The 13566-nt window shown below is 36.4% G+C and overlaps 1 protein-coding gene and 1 pseudogene across 6 annotated transcripts in view; one reads left to right on the plus strand and one right to left on the minus strand.

Annotated features, from left to right (window-relative positions):
* The window catches only part of ROCK2 (Rho associated coiled-coil containing protein kinase 2), a 169950-nt gene that overhangs the window by 107284 nt on the left and 49100 nt on the right, over window positions 1-13566 (plus strand). For all 6 annotated transcript variants that reach the window (XM_033176550.1, XM_033176544.1, XM_033176545.1 and 3 more), the window contains exon 5: window positions 5177-5437. In XM_033176550.1, coding sequence (XP_033032441.1) covers window positions 5177-5437 — 261 coding nt within the window. The remainder of the gene's footprint in view (window positions 1-5176; window positions 5438-13566) is intronic.
* Window positions 7055-7155, minus strand: LOC117063100 (annotated as a pseudogene).

Below are 13566 nucleotides of genomic sequence, written 5' to 3' on the forward strand. Positions count from 1 at the left end.
CATATATCCTTGTAGGGATATGTAACAATTTATCTTTTCATCTGTTAATGGACATTCAGGTTTTTTCCAGTTTTTCTCTCTTACAAATAAAACTACATTATTATTTGTGGATTAACTTGATTCTTTGAAAGTTTATTTTTAAGCTGTGGTAAATTTAGAGTTGCCTTTACTCTGATGGAAAATATATACACTGTCTCTGTTCTAGTGGCTGTGTTTACCATTTTAACATGCACATTTAAGTTTCCAAAATTAATTTTATTGAGGTATAATAACTATACAACTTTATTGAGGTATGCAACTTTTTATACCTTTGTAAGACAACTTTATAATAGAACTTTATTGAGGTATAATTTGCATAGCATAAAATTCACCTATGTGAAGTGTATGCTTTAGTGAGTTTTAGGAAATTTATAGCATTGTGGAACCACCACTGCCATCTGATTTTAGAGCATTTCCACCATCCCAAAGTGGTTACTTGTACCCTTCACTCACATTTCCTATCACCCTCTAAGCCCCAGGCAACCATTAATATGCTTTCTGTCCCTATAGATTTGCTTTTTCTAGACAGGTCTTATAAATGGAATCATACAATATGTTGTCTTTTGCATCTGGTACTTTTCCCTTAGCATACTGTTTTTAAGGTTCATCCATGTTGTAACATTTGTTATAATTCATTCCTTTTTAGTGCTTAATAGTATTCCATTGTATGGCGTGGTATAATAAATAATATAGCTAGTCTTTGTCGCCATTTTTGGCACAGAGCTTCAAAAGCCCTGGAATTTCCTGAGTGATAGGAGTGTCTTTGTTACGCCAATGAGGTGATTCAGATGGCCTCCTGATAGCTTCAGGATGAGGGCTGACCACTACAAAAGACCAAACACATGATTAGAAGACTAAGGCTTTTAGCTGCCAGACCTCCCGGGAGAGGAAAAAGGAGATGTCGGGGGCGGGGGGTTGGGGGGTGGAGGGGGATTAGAGGTTGAGTTTAATCATTCAGCCAGTGATTTGATTAATCATGTCTGTGTAATGGGGCCCTTATAAAAACTCTGGATACTGACACTCAGTGGAGCTTCCTGACTGGTGAACACATTGATGTTCTGGTGCCAGGAGAGTGATACATTTTTATTCCACACAGAAAGGGTGCAGAAGCTCCATAATCTCTTCCAGACTTTGTCCTGTGTGTATCCTTTATAATAAAACTGTAATCATAAATATAGCATTATGCTGAGTTCTAGGAGTCATCGTAGTAAATTGTTAATCCTAAGGAGGTTGTGGGAACCCCTGAATTTGCAGCCAGTAAGTCCAAAATGTAGGGAACCTGGGGATCCCCAAAGTGCAGCTGATTTCTGAAGTGAGGGAAATTCTGTGGAAGACTGAGCTCTTCACTTGTGGGATCTCATGCCAAGACTTGATGGCTAATGTCAGAATTGCATTGCAGAACACCCAGTTGGGGTGGAAATGGTATAGAGATGTACTCCATGTTGTTTGTTCATTTACCGGTTAATGAACATTTGAATTGCTTCTACTTTTTGGCCATTGTGAATAGTGAATAATGCAGATATGAATATTTGCTATTAGTCTTTGGTGGATATATTTAATTTCTTTTAGGTAGATGCATAGGCGTGCAATCCTTGATTGTTTGCTACATTTATGTTTAACTTTGTAAGAAATTATCAAACTGGCTTCCAAAGTGCTTGTGCCATTTTGCATTCTCATCAACTCTTAACTATTTTCTGTCTTTTTTAGTATAACTATTCTGATGGGTGTTAAGTGGCATGTCATTGTGGTTTTAGTGTGCATTTCCCTAAGGACCAATGCTATATATATCACTTGTAAATATTTCCTCCCAACCTGTGGTTCATATTCTCATTTTATTAATAGTATCTTTCAAGCCAGAAAGTTTTTATTTTGATGAAATACTATGTATCAATTTTTTATTTTGTCAGTTGCATTTTTTAGTGTTATATCTAAGAAACCTTTGCCTAATCTGGGTTCATGAAGATATTCTCCTGTGTTTTTTTTAAAGATTTTTGTAGTTTTAACTCTTAAATTTAGGCCTATAATTCATTTTGAGTTAATTTTTCACTATGGTGTAAAGTAAGGGTCTAAAAATATTTATCTTTTTGACTGTAGCTATCTAGTTGTTCAAACTTTTTTTTTTTTTATTTTTTCCCTCATTAAATTGCCCTGGCACTTCTGTCAAAAAAATTTATTGATCATAAATACAAGGATTTATTTCTGGATTCTCAGTTCTGTATAATTATATTCAATTGATCTATATATCTTTTCATATGCCAGTACTCATATCTCACTTTGTTGCACAGACTGGATTACAGTGGTACAATTGTAACTCACTGTAAACATCAAAATCCTGGGCTCAAGCGATCCTCCCACCTCAGCCTCCCAAGTAGCTGGGACTACAGGTGTACCACCATTCCTGGCTAATTTTTAAAATTTGTGTAGAGACATAGTCTTACTTTGATGCCCAGGCTGGTCTTGAATACCTGGCCTCAAGTCATCCTCCCTCTTAGGCCTCCTCAAGTGTTGGGATTACCGGCATGAGCCACTGTGCCTGGCTAGTATCGTCTTGATTATTGTAATTTTGTAGTAAGTTTTGAAATTGGGAAATGTAAGTCCTCCTGCTTTGTTCTGGTTCCAGATTGTTTTGGCTTTTCTGAGTCGTTTGCATTTCCAAATAAATTTTAGGACCTGCTTGTTGGTTTTTGAAAAAGACCCACTGGGATTGAGGTGGAGATTGCATTGAATATAATGATCAATTTGGGGAGAGTTGCCATTTTGATAATACTGATTCTTCCAATCCATGTACATGAGGTGGTCACTTCATTTATTTTCATATTTCCTTTAATCATTTAAACACATTATACACCGATACACACACACACACACACACACACACACACACACACACATACTTTCTTAATTTGGTAACCAGCCTTCTCATGCTTTCCTATTTCTTCCTTCTCTTCATCCTGATGCCTTCCATTTTAAAATTATGTCTCACAGAATCCTCTTACTTGGATTTATTCTCCCCCCTCCCCCAATCAGAGTCTCACTCTGTCGCCCAGGCTGGAGTGCGGCGGCACAATCTCGGCTCACTGCAACCTCTGCCTCCCGGGTTCCAGCAGTTCTCCCACCTCAGCCTCTCGATTAGCTGGGATGACAGCTTGCACCACATGCCTGGCTCATTTTTGTAATTTTAGTAGAGATGGGGGCTTTGCCATGTTGGCCAGGCTGATCTCGAACTCCTGACCTCAGGTGATCTGCCTGCCTTGGCCTCCCAAAGTGCTGGGATTATGGGCATGAGCCACTGCTGTGCCCAGCTATTATTCATTTTGTCAAACTATATTCTTGAATAATTTTTTTGAAAATGGTCTGTCAATTATAAAATTTCATTTTGTCATCTCCTTTGTTTTCTTGTCTGCCATATTCTAGAATCAAAATTATTTTCCCTCAAAACTCTGAAGATATAGCTATGTTGCCTTTTATATTCAGTATGTTGGCTGAGAGGTTTGTTGCCAATATGATTTTATGTTTTTGTATATATGGCATTTTTGGGAAACAGGACTTTTCTCTTGAATTTTTGAAAATTTAGCCCTAGCTGTATAAAGTCTCAGTTTCATTTAGAGGTTTTCTTGATCTTAGATTTTTAACTTTACTCATTTCTAGAAATTTTTGTTTACTATTCCTTTGTTGTTCTAGTCTGTATACTCTCTAGAACTGCTTTTAGGTAGATGTTGGTGCTTTTCTGACATTGCTCTGTATTTCATCTCTTACTCCTTCATTGTGTTTGGAGACCATTCATTTTCTCAATTTTCTAACTGTAATCTGTTCATCTATCATCAGTCATATAGTGAATTCTTAGACTTCAGGGGTTTTTTGGTCCTCATATCAGCCTAATGTTTAATTGATGTGACATCTGTTACCCTTTTGAGGGTATTGATTTTACTTATTTTTTGTTTTCTTTTGAGATGGAGTTTTGTTCTTGTTGCCCAGGTTGGAGTGCAATGGTGTAATCTCGGCTCACTGCAGCCTCCGCCTCCCGGGTTCAAGCAATTCTCCAGCCTCAGCCTCCCAAGTTGCTGGGATTACAGGCGCCTGCCACCACGCCCGGCTAATTTTTTCAGTTTTTAGTAGAGACGGGGTTTCACCATGTTGGCCAGGCTGGTCTCGAACTCCTGACCTCAGGTGATCCATTTGCCCCGGCCTCTCAAAGTGCTGGGATTCCAGATGTGAGCTACTGCGCCTGGTCGATTTTACATTTTTAAAGCTGTCTTCAGTTTGTCCTATTAAACATTTCCCTGAGTATTATTTTTGTTTCTCAAATTGCTGTTTCTCTATTTCATGATGTTGGTTTTTCTCAGATATTGATTCTTAGTTTTATCTTTTCCCTGTTTGTCTGTGGACGACTTGTGTTTGCATTGCTTGTTTCTGGGAGAGGTGTGACATACTGTTTGGTAGAATGTACAGATAGGTTTTCTTCAGGCATTGTGGTTTCTCTATCTTTTTGGGGGCCGGTAGCAACCTGGACTGGTATCTTCTTTCTCTGGTCCCAGTGCTGCTGCTGTAGTCTCAGTACACTGAATGTCTCTTGTTTATCATGAACAAGGTGATGGGGAAGGGGAGAGAAGAGTTACACGTCTTCCAAATATGGCTACCAGTGACTCATTCTTTCCATTGATATGGGGCTTATTCCCTCTTCTTGTGTCCATTGAATCTAGTATCTCTAGATTTTTTTAAATTGCTCCCATCTCCTCAGCTCTTTTCTGTGTGAGTTATGTGCAGTAGTTTGTTCAGAAAGCTGTTTTCTTTAAACTGTAGTGAATTCTTCTGTCATTCTTTCAGCCTTTAATGTTCCTTGTTCCTATTTGTTTCTTTTTAAAAATGTTTCTATTTAAATAGTTTCTCTTGTATTGTGTTCTCCATGAGGGGAAATATTCATTTATGCTTGCATAAGGTACCCATATAAAAATTTTGTGTGATACTGTTTTTCCATTACATATGCCCAAGTCTAAAATAAAAGATCTCATAAATTTTAGTTTTGGTTGTAAAATAGCTTGCCTTTTTCAATAGTAATAATAGTTTTTTAAATTTTTGTTCTGATTATGGTTTTTGGTTTGGGTTTTTAAAAATTTTTCCTTTTCCTTTTGTTTTCCAGCTTTTTTATGCCTTTCAAGATGATAGGTATCTGTACATGGTAATGGAGTACATGCCTGGTGGAGACCTTGTAAACCTTATGAGTAATTATGATGTGCCTGAAAAATGGGCCAAATTTTACACTGCTGAAGTTGTTCTTGCTCTGGATGCAATACACTCCATGGGTTTAATACACAGAGATGTGAAGCCTGACAACATGCTCTTGGATAAACATGGACATCTAAAATTAGCAGATTTTGGCACGTGTATGAAGATGGATGAAGTAAGTAAGCAAATTGTTAAAAACAATAGTGTTTTGAGGGACAGAAATAAATGAAATACTTTAAATCAGGTCTTCATAGTTTTGAACAAAGGTAAATTTAGTTTTCATAACTGTAGAGCAACCCAAACAAGATATAACCAACTTAAAACATTAACCACCTTAAAACATTTCCTTTAGTAATCATTTATGTAGCTGTAGAGTACTTATCAAGAGAAATAAAAACTTAGCTAACTTAGTTGTCTTCCTCATAGACTGTTGACAAGCATTTGCTACCAATCAAAACTGGTTCAGGTGTATAATCTAGGTGAAGAAGGACACAAAATCTAAATTAAGGTAAATGGGTATTTTCGCCACCATTGTTATTTCTGCATTTTTTTTCTTTGAAAGAGGAGGTAAAAGTAAGTAAAGAAATTTACGTTAGCACTTCCTACTCACTCCCTCTGCATCAGCCATGCAGAATAAATGTGAGAACATCATCTGTTGTGATGCTTTGCCTGTTGATCAATTCATATTATGATCAGTAGGTTCAGTGGCATTAACCTTGTAGCTAATTATGATATTGATTTATTTTGATTGTAAAATGTATATATCTTGCCCTTTTCTCTGTAAGTGTGCAGTAAGTAATTCTTGATGGAGAGGGATCGAATTCTGTTTCCTTTGTATTACCCTGTTGGACCTAGGAGTCGACTTATAAATGTTAATATATGTTGACAACAAACTGTATTTCATCTTTTGTATGTTTTTTATAACTTTCCAGTATGCTTATAAAGCTATCTTATTTCTTGATAGTTACCTAGTCAAATGTTTATTTTGAGTTAAGGTAATTTTCTCTCTACCTCTTAACTTATTCATGCCACCTGTATGACATTCACTTTTATTGATCATTCTACCTTCATCAGCATTCCAACTTCTAAGCTCATCTCAGATTTTACCTTGGCTTTAAGGTTCCTTCTGATAATCCTGACCTGACTGATCATTCTTTAATGTCATAATGTCCATGATTTACTCACATAGACAGAATTTGTGCTATACTTTATGGGCCATTTTTTTTTTTAATCTATCTTAATCTACCCAGCTAGACCTTAACATCCCTATATGTTTTTGGTCTTCTTGATAGAGTCTGTTATTATGTTCTGCAACCCTTAATCAGTGTTTAATAGGTGGAGTTTTTTTATTGTGCCCAAAGCTCCCTCTTGTGGTATTTGGTGTAATATAGTGTGAAATGATTAACAGTGCAAATTATCTTTAATGAAAATGAAGTATGAAATAATTTCCTAATAGAATGCCAAACTTATGTCTGCTATACATAATATAACATGTTTTTGTGCTGTACTTCCATGAATGTATTTCTATTTTCATTAAACCAAAAACTTTTGGGGCTGGGGACAGAGAAATAAATCATATCACATGTTTTTAGGGAGGATAAGGGTAGTTAAGGAGAGAAAGGTGTAGAGAAGGGGAATATGGGGAACAGGATAGAATATGGTACCTACAGAATAATTGTATAAGCATGTAAGCAAATACTTAAATTGTCTCTTTATAAGGCAAAATAAAACATGGCCTAATTTTGTTTACTATTTTTACTTTTATTTATTGTTATTATTTTTAATAAATTTAAAAAATATAGACTACTTCAAGAATTTGCATGTTATGCTTATGCAGGGGCCATCTTGTCTGTATCGTTCTAATTTTAGTATATGTGCTGCCGAAGTGAGCACTGTTTACTGTTTTTAAACTTAGGTACAGACAGTTGAGTTTATACTCCTTTGTTCATAGTTTATTGTCATCAGTAGTCAACACAAAGGCCTCATCTTGCTTTTATTTTATATTTTCCTCCATTCAGTTTCTGTCTCATTCTATCTTTCCTCTCCCTAATAGATAGCTAGTATATGTTTACCATATGTTTTTGCAGATTATTAGTGTAGTGTCCATGTATGTTCTTAGCTGGTGTAAATGGTATCTTGATATAGATGTCTTTTTGTTTACTGTTATTACTCAGCATTGTTCTTATATCTCTCCCTGATAAATGTCAGTTAGTTCATTGCTTCTTTCTCCTGCTTAGTATTCTGTAGTATCTGTCAATCAGTTTACCTTATTATTCCTTGGATGTTTGGTTTCTAGGTCACCTCCAAATCCCTGCTAACAACAACTGTCTTGAACATCTTTATATATGTCCCATGTATATGCTGACAAGGGATTCTCTAAGTGTAAACATAGAAGTGAAACTGCTATATCAGAGGGTACATAAAAAAAGAATTGCCCAGTCTCCAGAATGGCTGTGAATGTTTGTAACTTCTTACTAGTAGTGCATGAGAGATCTTGTCTCCCCATATCCTTGCTAACGCTTATTATTCAGTTCTCTAAGGGTTACCAGTTCCATTGATACATAGTAGTATCTTTAAACAATTACGTTCATCTTATTGAACTAAGCCAAGAAAAAAATGAGATTTGTAAAAATTACATTAATCTTTTTTGTTGTTGTTGTAGACAGGGTCTCCTCTATTGCCCAGGCTGGAGTGTAGTGGTGTAATCATAGCTCACTGTAGCCTGAAACCCCTGGGCTCAAGTGATCCTCCTGCCTCAGCCTCCCAAAGTGCTGGGATTAAAGATGTGAGGCACTGTGCCTGACCTGTTATGTTAATCTTGTAACTAATGACGGCAAACCTCTCTTCATATATTTGTCAGTCATTTCTGTTTTGTGAATTACCTGTTGATATCTTTTTTTGTTGTTGTTTTGTTTTTTTTGTTTTTTTGAGACGGGATCTCGCTCTGTCGCCCAGGTTGGAGTGCAGTGGCCAGATCTCAGCTTACTACAAGCTCTGCCTCCCGGGTTCATGCCATTCTCCTGCCTCAGCCTCCCGAGTAGCTGGGATTACAGGCACCTGCCACCTTGCCCAGCTAGTTTTTTTTTTTTTTTTGTATTTTTAGTAGAGACGGGGGTTTCACGGTGTTAGCCAGGATGGTCTCGATCTCCTGACCTCGTGATCCGCCCGTCTCGGCCTCCCAAAGTGCTGGGATTACAGGCTTGAGCCACCACACCTGGCCTATATCTTTTAACTCTTTTAAATTGGTTTCTTGTTCATGTACAGGGATTCCTTATATAATCTAGATAGTGATTCCATAGATATTGCTGATGTCATCTTCCATTGTATTACCCATCTATGCCTTCCTTTGTTTGAATAGAACTCCTTCATTCTGATGTAGTCAAAGATGTTTTTTTAACAAATACTGAACTTTAAAAGTGTTGTTTTACCCCAGACCTCCATTCCTCAAGCAATACTAAGGATAATTATACAGTGTTTAAGAACAGAAGAGTTTTTTATTAAAAACTATAGTACATTGAATTTATAATTTTCTATTAGTTTTTAACATGAATAGAGTTATAGCAAGTTTAAGGTTCAACACTTCATGTGCCTTTGTTTGATTATTGTTACTGTACCAAAGCCATTAGAAATGTCCATACTTTTGGCCAGCTGCGGTGGCTCACACCTGTAATCCTAGCACTTTGGGAGGCCAAGGTAGGCAGATTGCTTGAGGCCGGGAGTTCAAGACCAGCCTGGCAAACAAGATGAACCCCCGTTTCTACTAAAAATAGAAAAATTAGCCAGGCGTGATGGTGCATGCCTGTAATCCCAGCTCCTTAGGTGGCTGAGGCATGAGAATTGCTTGAACCCAGGGGGCGGAGGTTGCAGTGAGCCGAGATCATGCCAGGCCACTGCCCTCCAGGCTGGGCAACAGAGCAAGACCCTGTCTCAAAAAAAAAAAAAAAGAAGGAAAGAAATGTCCATAGTTTTATTCTCATCCACTTACAGAAAGGAGTGTAACTTAGTTTTATATAGCTTACACACCAAAAATGATTTATACATTTCTTAAAGTTTGTTTAAAAAAAGAAGAAAAATATGTGACAGAGACCCTGTGTGGCCCACAAAGCCAAAATATTTACAATCTGGCCCTTTACAGGAAAAATTAGCCAACCCTTTATCTATAATGTAGACATATATGCTCAAATTATTTTTCAGCCGTCGTGACTTCCTATAAAATGTTATGCCATGGATAAAAACAAAAATAAAATACAACTATAAACTTACAAGGACTAAAATAATTTGTCACTATCAGAATTAAGAGTAATAGTATCTCATTAAATTATATCATTGATAAATTGTATATTACACAGCTTTCTGGATGCAGTTGCCATCATCCTTATTCTCTCAGAGAAGAAACTTACCTAAATGTGAGTGAGAGTCACATTATAAGATATTTATATGTAGATGTGTCTCAGTAATAGTTGAGAGCTACTGCTTTGTTGGATGTACTCTTTGCCTGTCATGTATTTTATAGCAACATTTACCACCTTTTAAGACTACATTATATGTTAGTATTTTAAATTACCTGAAGAGGCCGGGCACAATGGCTCATGCCTGTAATCCCAGCACTTTGGGAGGCTGAGGTGGGTGGATCACCTGAGGTCAGGAGTTCGAGACCAGCCTCACTAACATGGCAAAACCCTGTCTCTACTAAAAACACAAAAATTAGCTGAGCGTGATGGCGCGGGCCTGTAGTCCCAGCTACTCAGGAGACTGAGGCGGGAGTATCGCTTGAACCCAGGAGGCGGAGGTTGCAGTCAGCCGAGATCGTGCCACTGCACTCCAGCCTGGGCGACAAAGCGAGACTCCATCTCAAATAAATAAATAAATAAAAATTACTTGAAGTTAGGATATGATTTTTATCCATTAATATTCTAGCATATACCATTTGACTAAATAGAGGCTATTTTTTTTTAAAAACTGGTAGCTTTTTAAGTAATTTTTTTAAAAAAAGGTATGCATTTTCAAAAGGTTTCTCAGATTATTTTAAATATCAGATTAAATAGGTATTTGCTAAATGTATTTGATGTATTATGGACAAAAAATCATAAATTCAGATAATTTACTGAAAACACTGAATTTACTGAAAAGAGAAGAATTTCCCACAACAGAAGCTTTCAGTGATTCTGTTAATTAAAAATTCCATTTACAATTTTTTTCCCACCTTTATAGGAAGCATTTCAGTTGTTTTTAGACCAACTCCAAGATTTCCGATTGACCAGTTTTGTGTTTTTAGTAAGTTATCTCGATTTATGATTTTTTTGACCATGATAACATATCACATATGTTTAGAAAATACACATTTAATCTGATACATTTAAAATAAAATAATTTGAGAAGCCTTTTGAAAATGCCTACTCGATTATCCAGCTCTCCAGCTTAATACCCTTCAGTAGATTTCTGTCATCTACTGAGTTAAGTTCGAACTACTTAGCTTGTCACATGAAATTTCTTCTGATATGATCTCCTACCTGCTTTTGTACCTTATTCTCTATCATTTGACAGTACTTTATGGCTTAGAAGTCTTGAGTTACATGTAGTTCTTTCTGTACTATGATATATCATGATTCTTGGCCTACATATATTCTGTCTAAAAATCTGCCTGGAAAATTGTTATTCATATTTTGAAACTCAGTCCAAAGTTTGCCATCTTGTGAAAGTTCCTTAGGTTGGCCTCTTTGTCCTTTCCACATGTCCCCCTTTTGGAGCATTTTCTTATTTTTTGACTCTATACAATGTTTAAGACTTGTCTTATATTTTCTCCGTCTCACCTCTGGAGTCACCTTCTTCTCCAAGAAGCTCTGATTCTTTTTATTAAAAAATGGTATTTATGGCCGGGCGCGGTGGCTCAAGCCTGTAGTCGCAGCACTTTGGGAGGCCGAGGCGGGTGGATCGCGAGGTCAGGAGATTGAGACCATCTGGCTAACACAGTGAAACCCCGTCTCTACTAAAAAATACAAAAAACTAGCCGGGCCCGGTGTTGAGCGCCTGTAGTCCCAGCTACTGGGGAGGCTGAGGCAGGAGAATGGCGTAAACCCGGGAGGCGGAGCTTGCAGTGAGCTGAGATCCAGCCACTGCACTCCAGTCTGGGCGAAAGAGCGAGACTCCGTCTCAAAAAAAAAAAAAAAAAGAATGGTATTTATAAATCAACAATTGGGTGCTAGATGTGCTCATTGCTTCTGGACTTTTAGGCTCTGCCAGGTGACAGAGTTAAGGGGTATATATTGTATATACTAAATGTACTAAACCATAAACCACGTGTACACACGTTTATATCTAATTTTGTGTATGTCTGTATATATAGCATATTAAAAGTTAGGAGCTCATACTGCTAACTCTGATTCAAGTCCAGCACCACTAGGTTTATTCTAGTCTCCTTCCTTTCTTTTTTGTAATTTCTCTCGTGAACAGTAAAACTCTTGGCCCTCATTATCTGCAATATGTTTACTTACCAGTTCAACCCTAGTATACACATAAAATTATTTCAGAATTGCCAGTCCTTACCCCTGTGACAAAAAGATTTGCTAACCAAAATATATTATTTTTGTATACTTCTCATTTTAATTAGTCTTACAATATCCTGTTAGGATGTTATTTTCCAGAGTTAGTTAGTTTAGTTTGTTTCTTTCTGCCTTCTCTAACGTGGTTAGGTTATTTATTTATAAAACAGGTTCATTTCTTATTTTTTTGTATTCCATTTAGAGTTCCCCCCACATCCTGATTGGTTTTAATGTTTATTTTATTATTTTTTTTGGACACATGAAGTTTTCTCTGGTTTTAGAAGATAGAGCTATACAAAATGTATGCTCAGAGAAGAGTCACTTGTTCCATATTCCCATACCCCGTTCCCATTACTCCCTTCTTTCCATCCTTTGACCACTTACCCACTGTTGGTAAACCAATCTCTTTAGTTTTTTACTTATCCTTCTCACAGTTCATTTAAACAGGGTTAGAGACTTGTTATAAATGTAGATTTCATATTCGTATAATTTGAGAGCTTCCACATAACACACTTTTAAAATATTTTAAAATATCATTTTCAAATGTTTGTTTTAAAAACTTCAGTATGCTAGCCAAAAATCATGATTAGAACATTAATTTTCCAAAAGCAGAGTGTTATTAACATAGTTTAGTATGTGAATATAGTTTACTATTAGTAATTACTATTACTATATAGAATATAATAATTTATAACCAAAAAAAATATTTAGTCCTACCCAAGTATTTATTCTGCAAGTGGTTATTTACACTGATAGGCAGCTTATCCTTCCAATATTCATTGTGTGGAACTTTACGTTTAGTTGATTTGAATTTCACTGCATTTCTTAAACATGTTTATACCAGGTGGTTCCTGTTTCTTTATGCTCTTTTTTTCTATCTAACCTGTCATACCACCCTGTCTCCTTTAAACCCTAACTTATCCATCCTTTACAGCCTAACTTTATGCCAATTCTTTCTTATCTTGCCCTTTCTTCTCCTTCCTCTGAACTTTTGATGCTAAGTAATTTTTCCTTTGGTTGCATGTGTGTGTTTGTGTTTGTGTGTGTGTCTCCAGTGAGTTGGTTTTAGTAGCTAAGTCTCATATAATTTTTTAAAAACCTGATTTCTGTGGATGTACGTGAGATCAGGAAATTTTGTTTAACCTAATAAGCCTCTGTTAATTTTTTCCCCCAACAGAAGTCTAGACTATAGGACAGTCCATGATAAAAATTAATTGTATACCCTGTCTTTTGAAGTCAGGCACTGTCTTGTTCATCATTTGTCCTTCGTAGTAATCCACACACAGTGTTACTCCCATGGTTTGCTCAATTATTTCCATAAAATTTATTTTTAAATTTCTATTCAAACTAAAATAGCTTTTATTCTCTATTTTCTATATATGTGGGAAAATAAAGCCATTTAGTTAGTTCTGTCAATTTGAGAATGAATGAAAAGATTTTTTTCTATAACATGTTTTATATAAAGTTACATGAATTAGGTTTACAAAATGTGTTCAACCTCCTTTTCTCAAGGTAGCCATAATACTCAGTATTAGGTAGTTTGTATAGTTTCCTTATGAGGAATGTGGGCAACACACTCTTTACTGGGCAGGTCAAGGAAATAAAGGGCACTTAATCTCTCAAATCACTGCAAGTTGGACAGAGCTCTAGAGGTAAAGAAACACCGTTTAGCACTATACTTCTCTAATCATTTAATTTTGCAGCATGCAGACACACCCACCCCTATAATGGTTATTGTACTTGTCAAAAAGACATCAGGGAGGGA

Source organism: Trachypithecus francoisi, unplaced genomic scaffold (genome assembly GCF_009764315.1).
Source record: "Trachypithecus francoisi isolate TF-2019V2 unplaced genomic scaffold, Tfra_2.0 Lachesis_group17, whole genome shotgun sequence".
Classification (NCBI taxonomy): domain Eukaryota; kingdom Metazoa; phylum Chordata; class Mammalia; order Primates; family Cercopithecidae; genus Trachypithecus; species Trachypithecus francoisi.